The sequence below is a fragment of the Battus philenor genome, unplaced genomic scaffold, assembly GCF_028537555.1.
Source record: "Battus philenor isolate CCGP_79_NKW_IND1 unplaced genomic scaffold, ilBatPhil1.0.hap1 SCAF_2, whole genome shotgun sequence".
Lineage (NCBI taxonomy): Eukaryota > Metazoa > Arthropoda > Insecta > Lepidoptera > Papilionidae > Battus > Battus philenor.
In genome coordinates, this window is record NW_027181682.1 from 2909615 (window position 1) to 2936436 (window position 26822).

Consider the following 26822-nt stretch of genomic DNA (forward strand, 5'->3'; position numbering starts at 1 on the left):
AGTGAAGTAATGTGGCTGTAATACTGTTTAATTTGGTTTGAGTTATTGTTTCATCGCCCAAGAAACAGAGTACGTTTCTTAATGTTCGTAGAACATAATACTTAAATATACTTGAAGTTATTTCTCTTTCACTAAACAGCTAGTTAAAAATATCTCTGGATATTTTTAATTCAAAGTATTGCCTTTTTAACCAATATTTGTGATTTACATAACATAACAAGGTATATCATTATTTTAAAAACAAAAGCTGAAATTCATTCAGCGCTGAAGTAGGTGCTTTTAAATTCACACAGATTAATTCAGCTCATAAGAGTTATCATAGGTGATGAGTTTTTGCAGGTAATATTCGAGAGGCTTTGATATTTATCCTTAGGCATTATTAAAAGTAAAATCGGGAAGTGTATGTCTCTTTCGCATAGAATATCCCATGCAAGATCCTCCTTTAAAAAAAATGGTTAAAGAAAGGAAAGCATATCATCTCATTATTTTATTTGTACTTTTTGCAGTATTCTTATTTAAATGATATGCAGGTATATAATAATTCCTTTATTATATTATTTATATTTTTCCTCAATTATTTTAGTTTTCCTAGAACATTTTTATTAAGTTACGACTTCTCTCGTGTACATTCTGTATCTTTAATTTATGATTATCTTTGTTATGTATTGTCATTGTCAATGTCAAACCTGTGGCGTGTTTATAAACGTGATTGTTTTGGAATTTAAGCGGCATTTATACAGAAATATATGATTAAAGGAGAAAATATATTATTATTTACGTTTTAAATAATGTCATCTTCTACAGTATTGAGGGTTAAAAGGAGGCTTGAGGAAAACCCACAGGATGCATTAGTACTTCTATGTAAACGTGTTAAAACCGACAGTGAAGAGATTTCGCCTTCCCTATTCGTTTTCAGAGGGACTGTAGATAACCAGGTACATATTTAAAATGCGCAATTGTAATAAATAGATCGAAATTTGTTACAGTATTTTATTTTAGGCGCTTAAACTTGTTTATAAGCATTATTTTCTTCGGATTTGTATGATGTCGTAATTAATGCAGTTGTACTCAACAATTAGATTACCTCCATGAACGCAGTATTGCCCGTGAATTAGTATTTCCAAAGACTTTGTAATATGACATTGTTATTGGGTAGAAAACAACATCAAGATATTAGTCTGTGTTTTTGAGAATATAGTTAAGGTGAAGTTACCTGCCTGTCATAGAAGTAAATAAGTGCGTCGGATTAAAGGGAGTTAAGGGTTGTGGTGCTTCGACATCCACTAAGACAAATCTAGGAAGGGCAGTAGGCACAAAGTAGATTTGTGTTGCCCCAAGCACAGTGAAGGAGTAAGAGTTGTTTTGGAATCATATGTTAATATATAATCCTCCAAATATATGTCACCTTAGTAATATAAAAATGGGCTGTAAACATATTTTAATTATATACTAGTTTATTGGTTATGGCTTTGAAAATCGAAAAACTGTACAAAATTAGACTTAATTTTCAAAGAGGTCTTAGGATAGGAATTCTCTGCAGTTTTTAACCTACAGATTTTACATATGCTATGCCATTATTGGGAGTCTTGACAAAAAATGCCCAACCACCTTTTATGTTGGGCATTTTTTGTCAAGTTATTGTTTAAATTGGGAGATTAGTTTTTACATCTCATAATGAGAGGTATATATCTTACTCTATCTTCCAAAGTACTAATGATAACCGTAGCCATTATTACTGTTTGGCTCCTTCAGGCCTAGCTTATCCCGGATACAGAATTTCCTCTAAATTTCTGTAGGTTAAAAAAACTAAGATAGAAATGTTTTTTATAAATTTTGTTGATGTTATTAAACATTTATACCTGCTTCAGGAACCTTTACTTGTAAAAACTGTTGTACCGAAAGATGATCCAAAACTTAAGTCAATATCCAATGTGACAGACATTATACAAAAAATAAGAAAGGAACGGAAAGATGTATCAACAGAGAACCGTTATGAAGTTGTTAACTATAGTAGAGGTTTGAAAGACAACATAGATAATGATGATGATATGTTTAATTTGGTAGACTTGGCAAAGGCCAATGATAAAGAGAAGGATGTTGGATACACCTATGACTTATACACATCTGCAAAACCTGATTTTGATGTTTCCATGTTGGATAATCTAGTGAGGTAAATATAACATTTTTTATATTTAATTGATGGATTTACGAAGCGGCAAATATAGATGCTAACAGCCATTTGTCCTGTAACTACAAGCCCGACTCGTGGTGAAAAGGTACAGCAGTACAGGCAAAAGGTTTATTTATAAATTAATTATTAATTTATAAATTGCTATTAATTCATTATCTACTTTTTAATGATAAATTATTTTTGTTAATTGTACAATTGAATAAAATTGCACTCTAATCTTCTTTAACCACTTCGGTATGAGTGTTGACTATAGTTGACGGCGACAGGTGGATGCATACAGCTAGCTCTTCCTGCTGTGACACTGAGCACTTCTTGCTCTTTAACACATTTATAACGTGAGTGTTTTACACTACAAGTGGATACAGACATGCATTATGTTTACCTAATGTTATTATAATAAACTGTATTTGTAGAGATGGGTTAAAATGTTTTGATTGATGACTATAGTCGACATTTAATGGAATCAGGCGTTACCTCGCGGAAGTCCATCTTAAGTAAGAAAAGGATCAATATTTAGTAACTTCTGCACATGCAGTGGTAGTTGTGCAACAAAGTGCACCACCCGCCAGAGTCACTCATTCTCTGTGTTTGGCACTAATTGGTGTAACATAACTCTTAAAGATGCCTCGTGGAGGGGTGAAACACATGTTGAGTGATTTGACGGTGGCAGTTATGTAATTCGCATTGTTTGCCCGATACGCATTTATCAGCGGGCTGGCGGACGGTGCACTTTGTTGCACGACTACAACTGCATGTGCGGAAGTAGCTAAAGATTGGTATAGTCGACACTCGGCTATGTGTACGTTTTGTGACAGACAACCGCCATACTGAGGAGGTTAAATTACTGTGTGTACTTAAACATTGTTTATTAACAATTCCATTAATTGCATTGAAATATATGTCATGCACATATTTTGCGCCAGTTTAGGTACATGATTGAATGACACGGCGCGGGACCAATTTTCTTGTTAATTATGGTACTTGAAATTGGCAAAAATCATGTAGGCTAAGGAGTTAAAGTGACCAGATGTGTTCATCATGGCAAGATTGCCAGTTAAACTTAATTCAATTGAAACTAGAGTCACATTGAGCTTCCATGGCATCCCTCAACTTAAAGCTATAGGGATACCAAACATACCCTAATAGGAGAAGACCCCACAATTAGCTCAGAGAGAGAGGATGTTTTTTTAGGCTTACACATATAAAATTCTTAATACAGTGGTAGCAGCAATTCAGTTGCCAATTTTATTTTAAAGCTTTTTAACAAGTTACAATAATAATACTTTTTTCAGTATCGAAAATTATGAGACGGAACTTATATTTGGCTCATATAGAGATAATGGACAATTGCAATCAGATAATGAAGCAGATGATGACGATGACTCGAATGATGAAAACAATTGGAGAAATGACTATCCAGACTCTGAACCCAGTAGTATTGATGAAGAAGATATGATCAAAGCAATGGAGAAATGTGACATCGGTAATTTTATTTATTTGATATTAAATAAATGTTTCAAATTTATTTTGTATCAGGCAATTAATGCAAAACAAATGTAATATCTATATATCATTCATTTAACATGTTATCTGCTTTATATCCATACATCAGAGTATATGTGTGTGTGTATATATATATATATATACACATATACATAGCTACCGGTGACTTCACAAAGTGGCCTAAGCGACATTGGCTTGATGACTTCCCAATTTGGTACAATACAGGATGATCATTTATAGGTATAAAAGCCTAAAAGAGTTAAATGGGTCATTTGCTGACAATTAAACGTATGTAAATATTAAATAAGGTAATGATATTATAGTAAGAAAAGGGGTTTCTAATTTGTATTATTATTCTATCTATAAGAATAAATTATAGTGTACTATTTATCCGTCCATCTGCAGACTATGTATTGTCTTAAGCTGAAATAAAATTAAAATTCGGAGTGAAAATTTTATGCAGTAATTGAATATAAAGCCTTAAAAACTATATATACATATTTTCTACTATAAAGCTTCACATCTATATGTATACATCCTGTGCAGGGTCTAATTATTATTTATTTTTTTAATATTTATGAAATGAATTTTGTGTCATTTGTCTAAAATTTTATTTTTTGACTCTCACAGATGATGATCTATCTAGCGACACAGGTGAAGATAAAATATATGATGACCCACCAGATATTTTCAATGAAGACGTCAAACGCTATGGAGCAGCATATGCTAAATACAAAGCAAGAGTAATGGCAGAGGACCCAAGTTTAAATGATGGTAAAAATCTCATCCACTGCACAAGGGTGAAGGACCTGGATGAAGAGTCAATAGAAGGTTATAAAGAGGACAGCGATGATGGTTTCTATTATGGGCAGGAAGAAGACTCGGAGCAGTTCCGGGAACAATATCGACATGATTCATCAGACGAGTATAGTCCGGATTGAGTTTGAGATATTATTTGATATTTTTATCCAGATTATTAAATGTATCATGTACATGACAGCCAGTTATTTGATATAATCTATTTCTTTTGTCCCCTTTGCATCTAAGTAAGAAAAGGACCAATATTTAGCCACTTCCGCACATGTAGTGGTAGTCGTGCACCGCCCGCCAGCCCGCTGACAAATGCGCATGCGGCAAACAATGCGAACTACACAACTGCCACCGTCAAATCACTCAACACGTGTTTCACCCCTCCACGGGGCATCTTCAGGAGTTATGTTACACCGGTTAGTGCCAAACACAGAGTCACGCACGACTACCACTGCATGTGCCGAAGCGGCTAAATATTGGTCCTTTTCTTACTTAGGATGGACCGCAAGGTAACGCCTGATTCCATTGAATACCCATTGCATCTTTTACAGCAGAATTTCAACAACTCTTTTCAAACTTTTTCCAAGCTCATCATAATATGTTATACGGGATATGCAATATTTAAGTTTTTACATGTAACAAATGCTATCTATGTTAAAGCATCCGCTTTTGTATTGTAATGTATCTACATTTTTGTGCACTCCACCTTACTAAATATGAATTAATTTTTTTTTGTCATCTCTATGCATATCCCCGTCTAGTCACGTGTGGACCTCTGGAGGTTCATCTGAACTATTTAGGGATCTCAAAATCTTATACAAATTTAAAAAAAAAACTCAAACAATGATCTTTAAACATAACCTCAAAATTAAGTTTACGTCAGGTAAAGCGCCATCTATTGAGGAAAATAACATGAAACTCCGTTAACACGTTGAACGCCAGACTAAAAACGATGTTTAGTTCAGTGGGCCCCGACGGACACCATGTGACTGCCATCATGTTCGATCCAAGAGGCCGCGTCGGACACCATGTGTCCGCATGTCCTCGATCACTTCAGAAGCCTCTAGGGAGCCAACGGACAGTGTTTCGACTGTTTTTACCAAGGCATGTGACCCGCGCGGCACCGCACAAAAATAATGGGTAAATCGCTGTTTCCGTAAGTCGCCCATTATTTTTAAGGGTTTTACTGACAATATTTGCAAAAAAACACCTTGGCGATTTTTTGACGATTTTCGATTTAATGGTGTGGCCCCAGGGGACAGTGTGCTGTCGGACACATGGTGTCCGCCATGGCGTTCAACGTGTTAAGTTTGTAATTTCTTTTTTTTGGTGATTTTATTAATATTTTTTTTTACTAATGGAATAAATGATTTATAAACATCTTGTGTAATACTCTGAAATACATTAATATGCGTTTTGGTAGAGGCTATGCTTAATGATTTTTTTATTTACTAAGAGATTGATTTAGATAACTAAGGTTGATTCATTGATTGTATCAGAAGTAAAGAGATCATCAGATGAACCAAGATTACAGATGTAGTTTGAAGAATTGCAGTAGTGCGAAATGGCAGTCGGTGGAGCCGAATGGTTCTCGAGTGGTCCCCCATTAGGTGGACGGTGGATGCGGGCAGCGCAGGACCGGGAATCGTGGCGATATTTGGAAGGCCTTTGCCTTGCAGTGAACGTTCATCGGCAGAAAAAGAAGAAAAGAGTAAAGATTTATAGCGATCACTTGTATACATTGTCAAATGCCTGAAGTGTCACATTGAAGGCTCCCCTACGCAGGTATTCTTCAACTGAAAGTTTTAACTTATTACGTACGAAATAAACTCACACGTTAAAGGTGTGTTATATACTTTTGTTGAGTATAACAATGGATTTTGAATATGGAACAATGTGTGGCGAATAGCAACATACTCAAGTAAATATAATTACATATTTATTGCGGCTACATTTAGTTAGGAACGGGTTCTGACAACCGAAAAGAAGAAAAAAACGACGAAGAAAGAGACGAATTTCGAGCAACTGGACAGGAAAACCTTCATAATATAATTCTCACAGTTGTATAAATAGCTATGTAACTGATAACGGCGTTTCATATGGAACAGACATGCGGTTGACTTCATACTGTCTCATTTCAATTGCGCCTTAAAACTTGATGAAATTTTATTTATAATTAAGATGGCACAGATAGACGTTCGGGAACCAAAGAATTCATTTCTATTTTCTATTGATCCTCTGAATAATATCAAGGACCCTGGGGACTATAGGGATCACTGATAGCAGATGAAATGTTATTATAATTTGTCAATATGCAAACTAGATGGCGTTGAAAGTCAATGATGAGTTTATTTCAATTTCTTAAATGCTTTATTCCTGATATGATTCCTATGTTACAGAAACCATATTTTACAGGCGATGTATTCTTCAATTTCACTTTCCATAACAAAATAATAAATACGTTTTATTTTAAATTTTCGAATATCCCGAACGTAGTGTTACCATAAAATCAAATAATTCAATTCAATTTTATTATTTCGTCGGACCACATTGATTTTCAAAGGTAAACATTAAACGTTCACAAATAAAAAAACGAAATGGCAGCAAATTTTAACTGGGACTCTTTTGGATAATTTTATTAAGTGGTGTTTACGTACAAGAATGGAGTTTTTTTATCAACTAAACTCTTAAAGTTATGTATAGTAGAAATTGATGTTTCTGTGGCCGGCGTATTGCAAAGTGACGCACGCGCTCAACGCTGATCAAAAATGGCGACAAAACTTCTGCTACCCGCTTCGATGTATATTCAACAAATAAATGTTTCCAGCCATACTTAGATAAAACAAGGTATTTTATACGAATTAGTTGAAATAAATGACACAACGGTTTTAATACGTGATAAATAATTTATTGTCTGGCGTATTTTACAATATCAATGTAGGACTACATCAGTTTACGTGTGTTATCACTTTACCCAACATCCTATGATTACGGTTTTATGCTTTTGCCTTCGTCACAGCAATATCCATTGCGACATAAAAAAAATAAGGGCGGTTACATACAACACTACTTATTAATCTGTGATCGGATTAGTTGGCGCCGTTTTTGGTTCTTGTACCGTAAGTCGTAATATGGATATACCTTTTTTTCGATATCAATAAATGACAATTCATTACAATTACGATTTTTTTAACTTTTAAAATGAAACAATTACCGTCAAAAATTTCGCAAGGTGTTTAAAATTTAACAGTCAGTAATGACGAAGCGACCCGGACGAAAGGAAGAAGTGAAACAGTGTAAATAGACATTGTGTTAGTTGTTAATTATAGAAAAATTACGAAATACCGGAGGCATGTCAATATTACATAATTCTTGGCATTATTAAAAAAAACTGTTTCCATCTATTCCGATCATTGTTAACCATGTTTACAATCTACATTTATGACAATGGCCGACATTTGTTTCAGTGTTATAAAATAAATAAAAATTTAATGTATATAACCTTTATAATTAACATCGGTGATTTAATTATTCTTAAATAGGTTTTTCAATTAAAAATTATAATAAATATTTTATTGATTGTGAATTGAATATTTTTTGTGTTTATATTATTATAACTTCCCTTATTTTTTCTATGGTGTGTGACATTACAAAAGGCATTACATAATTTACAAACAACGATGGATGACGTATGTGTTGCCAATGTTTTATTCGAGTGTTGACATCTTAAACTATTTTAAATTTATTACTGCGATATGGCACATCAAATCAGATGCTACGTTTCGCGGATGAAGATATAACTAATGTCATGATGATTAACGTCTAAGAACACATGTACAGTCGCTGACAGAAGTGTTCAAGAAATAATATAAATTAATGCTTCGAATGAAACATAAAATGAGATTTCTGATCGGTTTAACGCAGTAACGCTTTCATCGACGACTGTATAGCAATGTTTACGTCGCTACAATCGGATGATGAAAAGGATGACTTCATTTTGTACCCTTACCGCGACATGAAAATTCGAGACTTATTCCAATCTTTAAAGTTTAGACAAACACAAATGAATACACAAATTTTTATGTATATACCTACGGAATAAGTCTTGTATTCACTTAATTCTAGAATTATAATTAGTGAGATACCTATAAATGCAAATTACAATTACTCTATCAATGCTTTGGCATAGACAAAACATGGTACGTTTTACAATAATCTTCTAGAAACGCGGAGAAACATTACATTGCTATGCGATAAGTTCAATTGGGTAATGTATTATTCAACAAGACAATTTTTTATTTGAACGAATATAGTTTACAAGCGACTTTGATAATTTTATATAGAGAATCTTTTTTTAAATTTTTATTTAAACACACTGGCAGCAGAAGTTTTTCTTCGATCAACATGCAATCAGTGATTGTAAAATAATAAAATGTAATATCGGAAGTTAGCAAGGTTTATCAAAATCCTTTGTGTAACTAAGTTTATACATTAATGATTTTGGGGACTTTCAACGTACGTAAATGAAAATCGGAATGAGCATTCAACCGCTTATAGTAGATAAAATTCACCTTAACACTTATTTTTATTAATGTCAAACAAAATTAACAACAAAGAATGAACAATTACTTAGAACAAATGGTAATAAAATTTTAATTACGATGCGATAATATCTTTACAAGTATTTACAGTTTGGTATTTTAACGTATACTAACACAATGAAATAAGAGGTTTTAGTCATTTACATAACAAGTTTTGTAACAAAATCTAATTGTGGCCTTCTATGTACAGTCGCCGAGATTTTTATCTTCCATTCACTCACACATTCATCCGTCATTCAATTTATACATCGACCCCGTATGTCAAAACTTTAATTTTGGCTTTGATATGCAGAAGGTGACCTAATTAAAACATCAATCAATCCGTTCTTATTGCACACGATTCATATATTAATCCGTGAGAGAGGATACAATCTTACTGACCTATTTTATTATCAAATAAAACAATTGTAAAGCTAATTCAGCAGTTTAAATTTTTAATGCTGGCAACAATTTTATAATAGATTTTATATCGTGGTTACATTGAACCGTTTTAAATATTTGTTTTGTGGTAGACGCAGCTTAATTTTAAGTGATTAATTTATATGATAAAAAATGTGTATATTAAAGAAAAGAATTCCGAACGAGAATAATCAACTTTAAGCTATTTTCGTTTTTAATATAATATGTTATTATTTTTTAACATGTGTCTATAGTACGGGAGTGTCATTGACTCGTGCGGGTGGTGTTGGTACGTTATTATTGGCGCTAGCGTCTTGGTTGGCGGCGGTGCAGTAGAACTGCTTATGTGCTTTGTAAGTGTTAACGTATTTGAACGAGATATCGCACGATTTGCAGTAATTGGGTGTTTCCTCCATTTCGGTCTCAGGTTCTTTTTTGATATCGGCGGCTGGAATTGGAGAGGTCTGTTCTTCGGGTTCCGGTTCCTCGGTGGAGTGAACAAGACGCGCATGTCGCACGACGTTGCCGCGGTACGTGGACGTGTAGGCGCAGCTGCCGCAGCGGTGAACTCTTTCCCCGCCCACCGCTGGACTCGGTGAAGTGGTCTCGCGGTTTTCCTCTTCGAGCACGCACGATATGAAGCTTTCCTCCTGAAATTAAAAAAATGGATATAATTAGAAAAGATTTGAATAGGGTTTTTGATAATTATTAGCATAGATTTATTTAAAACGCGGATAGATTTTATTCATAATATAAGAATAATCCGTTATCAATTATTCACATAATTCTGAAGTTCTGTTTGATTTCATTCCTACATTTTCAAGAGCTTAAAATAAATTTAATGTATATTTTTCCTTTGATTCAACATTAACTTTTTTTAATAATTTAACGATCCATTTATTTATTCTACGGATTTACCACAGACTTTTAGTCCATAAATATAAAAGCAAGTACAAGAAAACTTGTCGATTTTCGGCTGAATAATTTTGAATTTCCTGAAATGCATTTAAATTTAAAAAGTCTGAAAATTTTTTGTAAATCCCTGTCTTTAATCCGTTTACCCATCATCACAGATAATAATAAAGTAGTGATTATTCTGTCTGATAATTAAAGCGTAGATAACTATCTGTTTTATTACCATATTTGAAATTTTAAAATTACGTACAGTTTATTAAAATAAATTACCTGCAAATCAGAGGGCTTCTCGCGGAAGTGCATTCGTATATGTGTTCGCATCCCTCGCAGGGTGTTGCCTCGGTATCGGCAGATGGTGCACCGGAACGCCTTAACGCCGGCGTGCACTTCCATGTGGCGCTGTGCCGCCACCGCTGTCGGCGACACCACCTCGCAGCAGGGACATTTCCACCCACCTTCCGGCCCCGAGGCAGGTCGGGTAACCTCCGGCGCACGAGGAGATCGAGTCTCCCGCTTCGTGCAATAGTACGATTGGTGCGTAGTCAAGTTATCCAATGAACTGAAATGTATACCGCAGGCCAGACAAATCAGTTGACGGTACTGAGGAGGAGGCCCTGGCTCTGGAGGTGCTGGACTTGCCCTCTCTTCTCCCCCACCAGCGGAACAGTAGTGCCGCTTATGGATTCTGTAGTTCTCATATTTGCAAAAAACTATATTGCACTCTTTGCATTTGGAAACACCCTGTTTGACTAAAACTTGTGGAGGTGGCGGGGTAACCGGGAGTTCCGAGGCGAGACGTAACGCCAAAGTGGGAGGGAGAATCGCGGGAGGGACCACTGGACTGAATTTGTCTTCGGGTGGCGATGATACACTTGGTGGTTTCGGTGTAGGTCCTCTAGAATTTCGACGTCTGCGTTTTGGCGAGCTTTCGCCGCTTGGAGAAGAGGAGCGTCTGGAAGGCGAAGGAGTTCCAGGAGATCCGGGTAGAGACGGCGCGCAGACAATTTGCTCGGGAGTAGCAGATCGTATTCTGTTTTCTTTCTCCTGTTCATCGGTTGTTCCGGACTCCGGAGATCTTCTTACGCTGAGGTCTAGAGGTGTAGCGCCATCTCTTGATGGTTCGCGTGGACGATTAGCAGATTTCAGAACTTCCGTATCTTTTCCTTCAGCGTTCATATTTGGTAAGGCTCGACTTAGAGGTTGAAATGTCCCGTTTGGTAACAAAAAACATGGTGTATCGGGGTCAGGTAAAGTCGCGCCCGGAAGTGTGCTCGCGCTTCTAAGGAGCGAGTACGGGACTATGAGGATAGGGTTCGTTGGCAATGCGAGGGCGTATTGATTCTGTGCGGGAGGCGTTGCGCCGGGGGAGGGCGGCGCAGATCCGGATGTTGCAGAGCCTCCCCTTGCAGCGGCCAACACCTGCTTAACCACTTGTCTGGTGCTGCAGTAATGAGCTTTGTGGGCGCGGTAAGTTTTTATGGAGCTGAAGCGAATGTCACAGTCGGCGCAGTAGCGGTCGGGTTGCGGAGGACCTTCAGCTGCTTCTCCGTTAGTGACAGCAGGCGGTGCCGGCGTGGCGCTGTTGACGGGCGAAGAGGAGTGCATTCTCATATGACGATTCAAGCTCACTTTCTTGTCAGCGCTATAAGAGCAGTAGGTACAGGCGTATTGCTTGCCGGGCGGCCGCGGCGTCTTGGCGTCGCTGCTGGATTCGTCAGCGGCTGCATCGGAAGGTGTCTCCGTACCATCAGCGGTCTTGCCTCGTCTATTCGAGCAGTAGTGCTCCTGGTGTGCTTGGAGAGTGCTTAATGAAGAGTATCGGATCCCGCACGGCTTGCACATGTATATGGGAGGCGTAGACGCTGGCATGAGAGCGGGGAACGCGGCCGCTGTCAGCGCGAGGTATTCTCGGGCTTGTAGATTAGGGGGCGGCGGGGGGGACGGGGATGGTGGCTCCCGCTTGAGTGCAGTAGCTTGCGGCGCCAACGCCGGATCGGTCGCCAGGCTGGCATTGAGGCGCAGACGTGGTGGGGAGGCCCCTGACGCAGGCGATGCGCCCCCACTGGATGCCCCCTGCTCGCCCCCCGAGCTCGGCGTACGTGGTTCCCCAGGCATCGCCTCGCTCACGTTTCCCCATTCCTCGTCCTCACCTGTAAATAAACGAAGATATAAATGTCGAATAATTTAAATATATCTTAACGCAAATGGAGTCCGGAGTGCTGAAACAAAAAGTATTTGCAATATCGGTTTCTATTAGCGTTGTTAATAGCCTAGTGATGCCTCGCTGGCTGGTGCCCGGCGATAGTCGTCACCCGTCACGTTTCCGTCGCTATCTATCGACGTCAGTCAGATCTCGGTGCTCGCAAAGTCGAGGCATACATTAGCGCTCCTAATTGAGACGTGCTCGCGGTATGTAAATGTTGCGGCGTGGGTGGGGCCGCGGTGGGACGCAACGAATGTACGGAGCTAGAATTTTAGCGAATGATTCGGACGTCTAGTCGCACAATGTACGTCAGTCAATATCGCGGCGACGAGCGTGCCCGACTCCGCGGCCAAACAGAGCAAAAACTTAACGGGCCTTCCTGTAATTGGATCTGATTTCCAGAAAACGCTCGCTCACTTTCCTTTTTGAGCGACAACGATCTGGACCGGGCGAGGAATTAACCTATCTTCCGCGCAGCGATCTCGGCTCAAAACGCCAATTAATGAGAGGCTCAACTTCATTCTCTTGCCCCTGTGAAGATCATTATATGGGCACGACAGCGAGATGGACGGGACGATTGGCGCGCGCGCCCGCCATCTCGCGGTAACGAATGCGAGTTGAATCGGATTGCGTTCGGGTCACGCTATCCTAGTCGGCTGCGATTGGCGGACACGATTGGCGGCCGGCTCGCGATTGGTCGCTCCTACGCGTTCTATCTCGCGGTTAACGTCGGCGTCATAGCGAACGCGCGTTTATCGGTTCGTTAGCTCCTGTTTTTCGCTAAATAAGTCATAACTTGTGATCGTTGGGTAAGGTTGAATGTTCAATTCGATAGATGGCGTGACTCGGTGTCGTTTAGGCGACGCTTGCGAAACCGAACGTCGATTCGTTAAATGATATTCATCTGGTCGCTTTTGTCTTTATAAACATGTCAAATAATGGCGCGCTCAATGACCGAGCATGAGGGCGGGCACGCAACTCGCGAAATTTGTTTCGTTCAAAGCTCCGAACGCCCGCATAGTCGCTGCGGACTAGACAGCGCTAAGCTGATTATTATATTTTCTGCGCAATCAAAGTAACTCACTTGTTGTAGTAAACACGAGAGCCATTTTGCCTGGATCCGGAGACTTGATTTCGTTTGTGAATAAACTATTTCACATTTAAACACCTGTTATATAATTTTAATTAATACAATCAAAATTTTAGAAATAACTTAAAAAAATTAAAAAAAATCTTAATGTCGTTGGTACACGCTGGATGCATGCAACTTCAAAACGGTCTTATTGCAAGACTCTGGGGAAGACATAAGTCCAGCTGTGGGCGTTTTACCACTTAAATGATGACGATGAATTATTTTATTTTATATCTAAAGCAAATTTTGTTATACAAGTTATATGTTTTCTGTGTTAAATTGACATTGTACCATGGAAAAACAGAGTCAAAAGATAACGAATGGACATTATTTTGAGCTTTTTTAGTTTGAGCGTGTCACTCTAAAGCAGAGTTCCCCAAACTTTTTTGTGTCGTAGACCCCTTGCCATGTTTTTCCGTGTTGGGTAGTAGACCCCCTACTTACCTGATATTGATTTCCTGTAAATTTCTAACTGTAGTGAAGTTTAGTGTTAATAACTTAAAGTAAAAACACATGTTAATTTATACATTTATTAATTGAATTTAAATTAAAACTAAGTACTCAAAATAAAATTTTGTATCTGTTATGTAAAATATACGTAACATTAAATAAACATAAAATAAACTATAAATAAAATAACATAAGCAATAAGTCAATATTTTAAGTAAGAAGGATGAACCTGACGCTTTAATAATAAATTATAAACATTTGGCGTCAATTTTGTAAATGATTAAAGTAATTTTATAAATATATATAATAATTTTTTTACTTCATAGGTACTTTTATAGATAATGTAAATGTTTTGATATTATAAGATAGTATGATGTAAGTAAATAGGTACTATCAGTGTATGTGTTGAGATCCGCTATCGTGGATCCCCATTTTCATTTCATGGACCCCCAAATTTTTTTTCGCTCACGTAGACCCCTTGCAGGTTGTCATAGACCCCTAGGGGTCGATATAGACCACTTTGGGAATCACTGCTCTAAAGAAAAGAAAAAATATATATAACGCGGTAGAATTGAATAGTTATTTGGAATAGATAAGTCTATGTAATAAGGAAGTGAAACAACTCAATTAGAGACGCAGTGCATGAACGAACGCGCTCGAAGAAATCGACCTGTAACTATACTGCGGTAGAAGCTGTTGGTTTAATTGGTAATAAAGGTTGAATGAAATCGTTGACTGTTTTAAATAAATGTTTATATGAATTATATACAAGTTATTATCATATTGCGTGGTATTATAAATATTTTTTATTTTTTCATTATCTTTTTTTCAAGTGTTACTTATTTTAATTTTCAAAATAAAAATTAATCTTTTTAACCAGAGATTTATTAACTAAATTAAAATTATCTGTATAATTACATTCTTCATATACTCCATTTTAGTTACATAATACAGTTATTAAAAATACTTTGCTTGCCATGCTCTGCCGATATCGTCAACATAAGTTTGGTTATATTTAATAATTTTACAAAACAACACAGTTTCGCGGAAATGTTGTATATTCGACTAACAGCGTAACCGTGGTCCGACGGCTTTATTATTTCACCGGTGAGACATTATTTATAAAAATCACCGAGACATAAATATTCTATTTTAAAAAATTAATTACTAACAATAAAGTATTAACAAAATATATGTTTGTTTAAAGTTTCGGAAGTTAAAATTTTGGCATATTATTATAAATCCTCTTTATTCAATTAAGCAGTTGTTATCTGTGCGCGTATATTTTTCTTTATGGCAACACACCGCCTACAAACTGTCAAAATAGTTTTTGACATACACAGACGTGTGACGTACTCCCACTCAACTCGCTTGGCAGAGTAATATTTTAAGGAACTTAGATTAAAATTACATTTTTTTTATAATTGTATTGTGAATAGTTTTAAATAAAGATTGTAATCAACATAAAATGTACGTCATATGTTTTAGAAATATTATTGTACAATTTAATTTTTCCCGCCATATTTGACATTAATGACAATTATTCGAAAACACTGTATTTATTGGTTTTTACTTAGCCTTTTAAAAAAAAATCGATAAGATCACATACGATAATACAAAACAATCCGCGAGACAAACCAACACGTGCCTACATGAAGATACAAAAAAAAAATACGAAGCGGCCATGTTGTTTTCGCGGTTATCAGATGGTAGATCCGGACCCAATTAAAATAGTCGTGCGTCGCTCCCGTCACTATCGCGGTGATATGCATCTGCAGGTGACCGATCACCTCGGGGCTCCACCACTCCTCGCCCGCTCAAATACCTAGACCGATAACTGATAAGGCATTGATAAAGATCATATTATGAATAAGGTACGACATTAACAAATTATACCTCTTCATGTTATGCGACAGTTAATTCTGTCTTGCGTGCGCCGATTTAAGATTATTTTTTTTTTAATTTAAAGTATATCACAGTAGACGAGATACATAATATTGAAAACTGGTGAACTGTAGCAAAAAAATCAAAGTTACCAGCAGGAAAGAGAAAGATTACCACCTCCGTCATTTCTCTCAAAGCGAGCACCAGTGTCTTCCTCAGAACTTAAACTAGTACGTCTGTCAATCCTGTTGGTGGACGTCTTACGCATTCTTGCCTCAAAGGCCTCCGCTCTTGTACCTATGGAAGTATAGGCATACCTACACCAAGCTTCATACGTAAGTTTCGTAACGTCTATTACTCAAAAGCGCTTCATAAAGCTCCGATAAATATATTGTTAATAATATTCTTTATTGAAATAATCGGTTTTAGGATGATTATTAACGATTTATTCTAAAGCAAATCGATGTTAATACTTATTTAAATGTGTATAGTTTCAACTTAACTTAAAATTTAGAAAAAAAAATGTTTTATGAAAAGGTCCTTTATAACCAAGATAAACACAGTAATTATAAGACATAGGCAGTTGATTGTTTCAACCGATGACACGTTGGTAGTATACTCGTGTATCGCTTGTAAAAATAAACTGGTAAAAAAAAAAAACATTTGAAACTGTCAGTCTGTTGATGGAAGCTATCTAAGCTGATCCTATCTGGGTGTAACTGTAAAATAATGTGAAATATAAAATAAACAGATTTGTGGTATTTATATATAAATAAAATCTAATAAACTTCGCACTAAACTGTTAATAGAACGAAACGAAAAAATAAATTCTAAATCTGTTTTTTTTTTTAAATTTGTATGAGACCAATCAGATATCTAATATTAGTTGGTAAAAGTTATTACTTTCCAATTTCAACATTGTCACGGTCGAGAAAATTTTTGGTTCAAGAAGAAATGTTTTTAAACAAGCAAGCGACCAAATAGCTGAGATTAATAAATTGCCTATTCAATGCAATGTGTAAATTCGTGCAATAAATATTTAAAAATGTAACGTATCTGTTGTGATGTTATTTATAACGAAATATTAGAAAATAGCAGAATAACAAGTTTAAATTGTAGTGGGCGGGCTATATCCACAACACCCGTTCTTAGGGAGCCGCCGCCAGCTCCCTAACGGCGAACAGCGTGGGCGAACCGAGGTTGGATGATCCATCCTTGGTGGTCCACGCTGCCGTCCCAAGCCGCATTTACAACATCAACACTACACAGCTCTACTCGGAAGAGCGGTTTATTTCGCGCGAACATCATCGTACAACTAGGATACGTCTTCCAGCTTCTATTTCATTTCTAAGTTCACGGATCCTTCCGTTACGTGAACTCAGTTTCGATGAAGCTGTAAAAGCCCCCGGGCTAACAGCATCAACTTCAACTGAAATCAAAAAAGCAGGCTATATAGCGCACAGAGCAGATGACCGATTGAACCTTGACGTTCTGGAGTTGAGACCACGGAATTACAAGGCGGACAACGACCTTATTAAAGAAAGACAGTGTATGCAAGTCATTTTTAAGAAGTCTTTAAAGGATATCTACGGGAGAGGCCTATATTTAGCAGTGGACATCTTACGACGAAAATGAAGAAGATGATCTTTCTCTTTCTCGATGGTAACTACGATTTTTTTCTACAGTTCACCGGATTGTTATATGGCGTTATGTATCTGGCCAACTGTAAATGTCTTCGAATTTAGAGTTTTTTCTTATTATTAAACTCTAGTATGGAACACATGACATAGAATTTACTCTGACGGCTGAAATAATGACGATGACGATGATTTTATTGTTGCAATTCTTTTCGTAGTTATCTTAGTCTATGGTTTTGTGAAAAATCTCACTCGCCGAGTATAAATATATGTTTCAAAATTGATTCACACGAATGCTATGTGGAAGTCCACGCGGCGGAGCGTTATCGGCGACCACAATCGAGCATGCGTTGTAACAAGGTGCATAAAAATAAAAATGTTTTAAGGGCCCACTCAAACATTAGAGGGCGTATCGGCAAAGACAAAAGAATATCTATGCGCTGTCGACTTAACGTCAATACGAATGTTACGCGCGCCATTAGTGCAGTGTTGCCAGAGGAATAGATTGAAAAAAAAACAGTCACAAAGGGTTGAGTGACAAAGACGACATAGATTATCGTGGCGGCCATCTTGATTTATTTGTATGCCTTGTGTAAGGAAGTTGGATACATCTATCATATGCCCGTCGAGAGGCGTTATCCGCGATAATATCTCTAGGTGTTTAATAGGAGCATACGAATGTTTATTCCGACAATCGTTATGGTGTCAGAGTCCTTACTATTGTATGAATCACTTTAATTCTTCATTGTTTTATCCGGTAAGCATTATGTTATGTATACAGTATTATTATTTAACACCAAATGCTTTTAACAAGTAAACGTATAGCTTATTTCCTGTCAATAACTTTATGTTACATTCTATCAAATAATAAGCGGTTACAGAAATAATAAACAGTAATGATAATGTAGTAAGAAAAGGTGTTTTTAAATTTCGAATTATTACATAATAAATTAAAATTTTACTAAGTTATTGGCTTGTCGCATTCCAAAGGTAAAAATATTGTAACGTATTTCAGATAGATACAGAGTGATTGAAAATATGAGTAAAAAAACTTTAAAGCTTTTTCACCTAATACTAATATTATATATTACTCTGAAAATGTATTTATATATTGTAATTAAGCAATATTTCCTAAATTAAAACTTACAAATTTATATGTAGCACATAATGGTGACAATATAACATTATATATATTTTCAAGTGACACAGGGACAATGTGACAAAAATCACGTAAATTTAACACAACTTGATAATAATTATTTGTAAAAGAACATATTGTTTTATAATTCGAATACCTATAGGTCATTAAAAAAATTATATAACGAAGTAAAGAAGATGGGAAAGTTTAAAGGCTTTATTTTATCGTTAAAATTTGTAATAATTTTTAAAATAAGAACTAATATTAACGGTTTAGATAATGTTTGAATTTATAGGATTAGTTATGTTAGTATATCTGTAGACGTTGATCTGGCAACACCGACTCGTATTGCCTGATGGAATTGCCTTTATTTTATCGATCAAGATTTGTTAATATTTTTAAAATTAGAACTAACATTAACGGTATTGATAATGTTTGAATTTATAGAATTAGGTATGTTAGTATATCTGTAGACGTCGATCTGGCAACACCGACTCGTATTGCCTGATGGAAATCGGAAAAAACCGCGAGGCGGGTATCGGTCGACGATCGGCGGCGTGTCGGTGTCGGACGCACGTCGTGCGTCACGATCGGACGTACATTAACATATCACGGGTTCGATTCCGCAGACGGCCGGCGGAGTAGCAAGCTGCGAGCATCGTCGATTTGTTAACAAAGATATGCAGTTTTATTCATTTTAAACCTCTCCCTTAACTTTTAGACAGTCAATTTTAATAATAAATTTCTATCTCGTCTGTTTCTGTTTGATAAGGCAAAAAGAGCTTTAACGGAGGTATTTTTAGATTTGGTTATCGATGAAAAACAGAGCGAGTCGTGACGTAAATAATCACACAAATACAGAATAGTTACACAGATAAAATACAGTATATGTATCGAATTAAGTGAGAATAAATCTCTTCTATAATAGTGCTGTACTTAAGGAGGTACATTTATTTTTCTTTATTGTTTGTCGTTCTAGCCTATTGCCTTCAGGCTATTGCCTCCCCCAAAGATATCTATTGAGGATCTACCATAATCGCCATATTTGGTAGGCGAGTTGGTAATCGCATTGTGGGTATTATGGTACGCCAAGGACGCTGCTTCCCATCCTATGGAAACTTGTTTGTGAGCAGTGGCAAATCTATATAAATAATGAACAAAGTGTGACTTACATGAAATTGTATCCCAGGAATCAAACCTGCGACTTACTAATTTCTCTATATTAGATTTTTTAAAATAGAAGTACTAGAAGTACTATAAGTAACTAAGTTATTGAACATTTCCATATCAATATAATGTAATTAATGAATTTATAAAAAAAAAACGTTAGAGATTAAACTTCGATGAAATTCTAACTTAGTAATCCAAAGCCGGTGGATTAAATTCATTAACTGTTCCGAGTGCAAAAAGCCGGGTCGACTCGCAACGGACAACGGCATGGACGTGAAACTAACAAAAACATCCACTGACGAGGAGACTAGATAAACATTTCCTCGTACCGGCCACGTCCTGTCCCTACGAATAAATCTTGATGTCTTTGCGACGGCGATAACGACGGACCAACCTGGCAACACAGGCAGCAGCTGGCTTATCCGCCATCTTTATTAAAAATATACTTTATTGTCTACGGTCTCCGCTTGTACAAATAAGCAGAAACCATAATCTATTACAAACAGATTCTTTATCACTTTGAGCTCTCTTAAAAGAAAATTGTTACAATACTTTCTAACAGTTGAATTAGAAATTTCGTTTATAACTTATAACATTACCATAACCATTTAAAAATATGGAATTAAATAAGTGATATTAAATTAAAAGTCAAGTTTACATCAAGTGTTTACAAACAAAAAATCTGTTTTGGTTCGGGACCGGAATATTCTGGTTTTTAAAAATAATCTCAACTAGTCTCCTGGTACTCTTGGCAAAATATTTTACTTTTTTCCTCCCTAGAGTATAAGATGATTTTAGTTAGATCAATTCATCCACAAGCCCGTGTCACTTAAAATCTATGCATTGTAGTATTTTTTACTACCTTTTGTTGGATTAATAATAATATTTTGAAAATTATTTAAAGATAATTCAGTGCCAAAACTATTATCAAACAAAATTAAATAATTTTTTTTATAGAATATCCAGTGGCAGAGTTCCAAATTCAAATTAAAAAAATCCTATAATTAGACATTTATCAATAAAAATAAAAAAGAAGAATTTAGTGGATACAGCTTGAGTAAGAACGCATATTGGTTTTTTGTCTTCTGCGACATCATGACTGAAGAACATTATTCGCTCCTCCGATTGGCGGTTACGGAAAAGTTTAAATTTGAAATTCGAATTCTGCTACCAGATAACTGTATTAGCCGATAAATAACCACTGCAAAGCGTACAAAATTATGCGTAGAAACATTAGAAGTATGTAAAACTTGGGTAATGGAATTGCACTATATCCGTTTTACCGTAGTTTTTCAAGTCGCCAAGTAAAAAACAGTAAACGTAACTATTTTAACAAAGGATTGGATTTAATCAGAGTCCGCGATCTCCCCGTACAGTTATGATTGATGTGGAACTCAGGTTAATATTCATGAAGTGTTGCCACGTGTAATTTGTGTCAAGATGCGGGGAGAAACGGCTAGAGTGTAGATTACACAAAACTGCGTGGGGTAATTAATTCTTTTATTATCTATATTTTTATATCTAGTATAATATATTTTACTAACGTTTTATATATAGGCAATTTCACTTTTTGTATGTTTTTATAACAAACTCTTAGTAAATAAACTTCAATGGAAATACTGAGCATTAAATTTGAAAAGATCATCACAAAAAACACAGTGAATAAACCCTTCCAAGGTGACAAGAATTTTAAGTAAAATTTATTTCATTCAATAATATTGATAGGCACAATAAAACCTCCTATGTTTGTGACCAAAAAGATTAGGCCGTTCATATAGTGGTCGTATCAAAAAGGCGATTAAATTTGCTTTGTATAGATAAAAATCCAAAGAAATCCTGTCCGAAAGCAAAAAATTTTATCACGGCAGATGAAGATAGCACATAGAACTATGTTGCGTTTTAAAATATGACTTAAACCTTGCAGCCTGGTTATTATTAACTTATGATTTAAAAAAAGAATAGGGTGGTAAAATCAAAACAACTACTTACTAAATTACTTACGGTATGCAAAGGGAAGTCATATATTACCGATGAGAATTCTTTTAAAATTGAGCAATATTTTAACAAACAAAATGAGAGTATTTATACTGAAAGCTCTAATGAAGCTTTCCTATTAGTGAACACAGTACAACGTGGGCATTATACGACTTCAGCGAATGTCTTGGGTGTTAGCTATTGAGGAGTGAGTGAAAATTTTTGTGAAAACATCGGCACAAGTGTATTCAGATACCATTCTTGATAAGCTAGTTGAGTCCCTTTGACAAAAACATTTAATAACCAAGAATGGTCCTTGCAGCAAAACTAGATGCCGGGTAATAAAGTTCGATCCACCCAGTCTTGGTTCGAAACGAACGTTCCGGACTACACCAGAGCTGAAGACTCTCGTCATATAGTCCTGATCTTAATCCACTGGATTATGATTCATGGTCAGTTTTAGAGGGTAAGCCTTGCTCTAAACGCCGTGATTATTTCTTTTTGTTCTTCTTTACTGCCAGTCTTATGGAATCAATAAAACAATCCATAAGTTTGGCAGTGAAGAATTTTCCCATGGAGTGCGTGCTGCTATTGATAACTGGTCTCAACGTAAGGATTGTATGGCAGCCAATGTAGACCACTTAGAATAAGCTTTATATTAATGTGTTAAACCATGGTTGCACAGACTTATTAAGACTAGGGGCCACCCGGGCAAATCATGAACTGATGGCGGGCCGGCCGCCAGAAGTATAGGTAATTAAATTTTTTTGATTTTATTCTGGAATAGAATTCAATATTTTTTGAATGTACGAGAGTAATATTTTTGATGTCGGCGGGCCACCAGTATTCGACCGGCGGGCCGCAGTCTGTGCATCCATGTTTAAACTAACACTGTAATAGTAATAAATGTTACGTACAATAAAAATGTTTTTCTTTGTAATAATATATATATGTAGTAAGACTATTGTATGAGGTGTAGTGTCAGATCTAGTTCTACGATTTGTTAGGCTATGATAGGTGAACTTTTATCTCGGAGATCTAAAGAATAAGGTCAGCTATGTTAAATTTATTACAAGTATATACAATTAACACATAAATAGTAATGACGTAATGTGAAACCAAACCATCGAAGGGCGGACTAAGGACTTTTATTTGGTTTTTTCACTATTTTAATGCCAATAGATAGACCTATTATAGCTGTTCTATACAATTTCTTTGTAAACCTGATAGTTTATGAAAAAAAAAGTTTCTGTTTTTTTACTGCAAGTTATAATTTACTCTATATATCTATTCGATCCGCTTTTGAAATCGCTTTAATTGTTTTCCCAATAAGCAACTATAGGCAAACATTTACAGTGTATTCGTGTATAGTACCCAGGGTGTAATGTACATTAGTATAAAAAGGTATATTGATTATAACTTAGCAGTAATTTACTTCTTTTGGTTCGGTTCCTTACAAAAGAAAGTGAAAAAATAAAAAAAAGTCATAAGTCCGTCCTAAAATAGTTTCGATCCACTGTGCGACGTATTAAAAATAAGTCAATTCCGATCCCGTACCATCTACATGACTTTACATCTTTATAAATAAATACCATACCGAGTAATTACATTTAATTAATTGTAAATTACAAGGTTAGTTTGATAAGTGGTTATTAAAAAAACTGGGTCGGCTCGAGTCGTGTAAAATGAAGTGTTTTTTTTTTTATTTCACGCGAGTCACAGCACAGCGTATGCAAATCACTGGCACGCCTTCCGACTTCGTGTGTGACCGTACAAACTTGCCCAATGACGTAATAATGATTTTTACCAACCCATGCATTGTAGTTGTTGTAAATCTATATTATAATAAATCATTTAAACCATAACTAATTTTTATATTTTATCATCAATTCGCCCGTAAGACGTCCACCTTTGATCATAGGTCAATATTTAGCCACTTCCGCACATGCAGTGGTAGTCGTGCAATAAAGTGCACCGACCGCCAGCCCGCTAATAAATGCGTATGCGGCAAGCAATGCGATTCACACAACCGCCACTGCCAAATTACTCAACACGTGTTTCAACCCTCCACGGGGCATCTTCAGGTGTTATGTTACACCGATTAGTGTCAAACACAGAGACTCTGAGATCAGCGGGCTGTGCACTTTATTGCACGACTACCACTGCATGTGCGGAAGTGTCTAAATATTGGTCCTTTTCTTCCTTAGGATGGACTTCCTCGAGGTAAAGCCTGATTCCATTAAATACATAGGTCACCTCGGTAGACTTCCAATTAGATCTGTTGGAAACGTATGCATCCAGAATTTTCCACTGATCTTAACAAGGTCCTTTTGAGAGGATGTTTTATGCTGCGTTTGCTGGTTTTGAATTTGCTGAATAGCCAGAAGTAGCACGGAGCCAAATCAAACGAAGACGGTGGTTGCAGAACGACAGGAGTCAAGCTTTTGGCATAAAGTCGCGAAGAACAGAAGAAAGAATTAAGCGATTTTGGCACCATTCGAAATTTGACGCGTTTGAAATAAATCCCTGATTTTTTGAACGAAGCCTTCGTCGATTTTAATTGAAAATTTCAGCTTATTTCTCTCGATCGCAGTATATATACTTTTTTACATAGTATATATTGGCTGTACGATGACTAAGTAGAAATATATGGTTGATAGACGTTAGTTTCGAGAGGCGGGCGTAATAAAACTATGTAATAAGTCGGCCATTTTTCTCCTTATCAGCGATCGCTTACCGTTGGCCGCTATCGGCTGTATCGGGTTCGGGGAATGCCCGCGAATTCCGCAAATCAAATTATGCATTCGAAATTCGAACGAATCAAAGAGACGCGCTATCGGCCAGTTCGCGATCGACATAATAAAACTCGATCTAGTATAGGGTTGCCGTCCACCATTACTATAAATCGGTATGTGCAGTAAAATTAATATTTTCTTTATGTAACTATTAATTTTTATTCTAAATTTAAATACTTATTCAGCCTATTAATAATAATATAAAAGTCGCTGTGATATAAAAGTATAAGAAAGGGAATCCCCTATCTTCGGTAGTCCTTATTAAAAATATATAATAGTAATAATTGTACTACCAATAAAAATATAACCCATCTAATACAGGGTGTCTGGTGGCAGAATACGGATTTCAACGATAACCATGATCGTTGTTTCTTTTAAGAGAACATCCTTTTGTTCGTATACATGGTTTTAACAAGAAGATGCCGCACCGAAAATATAGTTTGCAAGATTAATATTACCAAATGATCTTCTGTAGCGAGTAGTATAATATTTCGAGGCCAGTTTTCAGAAGTCGATTGTCCAACGTAATTGCTAGTAATCAAATGACATAATTTAAGAAAATAAAATTCGCACAATTCTTCTTTTTATTTTTTATGGAAATAAATGTTTACCTGAAATAGATTTTTATTTACTTCAGTTTAAAATGTGAATTCTGCTACCGGACACTTAGATATGCATTTTGAAAATTGTTGTGATGTTTCCAGTGCTGTCTGATGACTCTTACTTTTTGAGTTTGCATCGGAGTAACTATGGATGCAACAATCCATAAATCTCCAGATTTCGGCCCCTGCGACTGATTTCTTTTTTCAAACCTAAAGAAATGTTTGATTATAATCGAAACAAAAGCCTGTTCATTACTATGGAGAAAAAAAAATTAAATTAGAAAAACGCTGTAGTATTGACACAAAAAGAGATGTATCTCGTTTTTTTTTTCATTTACATATGCACTGAATTATCAAATATCACTCGATTTTTAAAAAAGTGTATGTTCAGTGAATGTACACTTCTTAACGCAATTAAAACGAGGAAAACATAATTAATATTTATTAAAACATTTTCTAGGTTAGATCCTATTATTTTTTTTCTTAATCTATCGCATGACACGCAAAAGACATTTTTAATTGTATTTACATGTAGTATTGTAGATTGAGGATCGAAGGATTTTCCGTCTGAAGTGGACAAGGCACATCGCTCAGGCACGCAACGGCGGTCAGGGCTGATGGGTCCTCGACGGGCGAAGACGGTCTGGTAGACGCGGTGAAGGTGGACCCTTTACTAGGTACACCGATGACAAGACCTGTCATTGTTGAGATCTTTGGAGAAGGGGGAAGGGGGTGGATCCCCATAATAAAATAAAAAAATGAGGTGTATTGGTTAGAAGTTTGCGATACCTGCTAATGTTTCATTTTTATCGCAATAAGTTAGTTGAAATTAACCAGAACTCATGTTTATTACAAGGGTTCTTTTCACGACGTCGCAAGGGTTGACCGCGACTCGTGTTGCTTATCGCTAACTTTTGCATAGATTTAAAAAGTCGATAGCTATGCAAAACGAGCGGGCGGCGTATTTACTCCTTTCCGAGTTACAACGCACCTCACCTCCTTGTAGGCTCCGCGCGTTTTGAAATACACTTTTTTCATCAACCTACCACGAATTTTCGCGGGTGTAAATATTTTCTGGAATGTTGTTAATTTTTTTTTTTCAATACATTTATTCACGGAACTGAATATTTTGTGATTGCGACATATTTTTTTAACATTTTAGCGCATAGATGTATATAACATGTTAGTTAGGTGAACAAACAACATTGTTCAGGAAGACAGTAAGACTTTCATTGCAGGACATAAGCCTTGCCTAGGAGACCTGGACCAGGTTGTCTGACCGCTGGCAGGTGGAGCATAAAACATGCTGCGTTCAGAACTGCAGTCTTTACTTCAGAACATCTGTTTTGCTTGCTATTTGATCTGCCTAGCGACTGTTCAATTTGTCAATTCTCCAGCGAACTATAGTATATATTATA

At 36.2% G+C, this 26822-nt stretch overlaps 2 protein-coding genes across 6 annotated transcripts in view; one reads left to right on the top strand and one right to left on the bottom strand.

Moving 5' to 3' along the window:
- The first annotated feature begins 685 nt into the window (after positions 1 to 685).
- On the top strand, positions 686 to 4693 carry fs(2)ltoPP43 (female sterile (2) ltoPP43). The gene is made up of 4 exons (XM_068765352.1): positions 686 to 935; positions 1869 to 2170; positions 3484 to 3674; positions 4325 to 4693. The coding sequence occupies exons 1-4, from the start codon at positions 789 to 791 to the stop codon at positions 4633 to 4635; spliced, it is 951 nt and encodes a 316-aa protein (XP_068621453.1). The 5' UTR covers positions 686 to 788; the 3' UTR covers positions 4636 to 4693.
- Positions 4694 to 7889: 3196 nt separating this feature from the next.
- The window catches only part of ush (Zinc finger protein ush), a 278099-nt gene continuing 259166 nt past the window's right edge, over positions 7890 to 26822 (bottom strand). For all 5 annotated transcript variants that reach the window (XM_068765206.1, XM_068765209.1, XM_068765204.1 and 2 more), the window contains exons 2-3: positions 10690 to 12569; positions 7890 to 10154 (exon numbers count right to left, since the gene is read on the bottom strand). In XM_068765206.1, coding sequence (XP_068621307.1) covers positions 9753 to 10154; positions 10690 to 12569 — 2282 coding nt within the window. In that variant the 3' untranslated portion in view covers positions 7890 to 9752. The remainder of the gene's footprint in view (positions 10155 to 10689; positions 12570 to 26822) is intronic.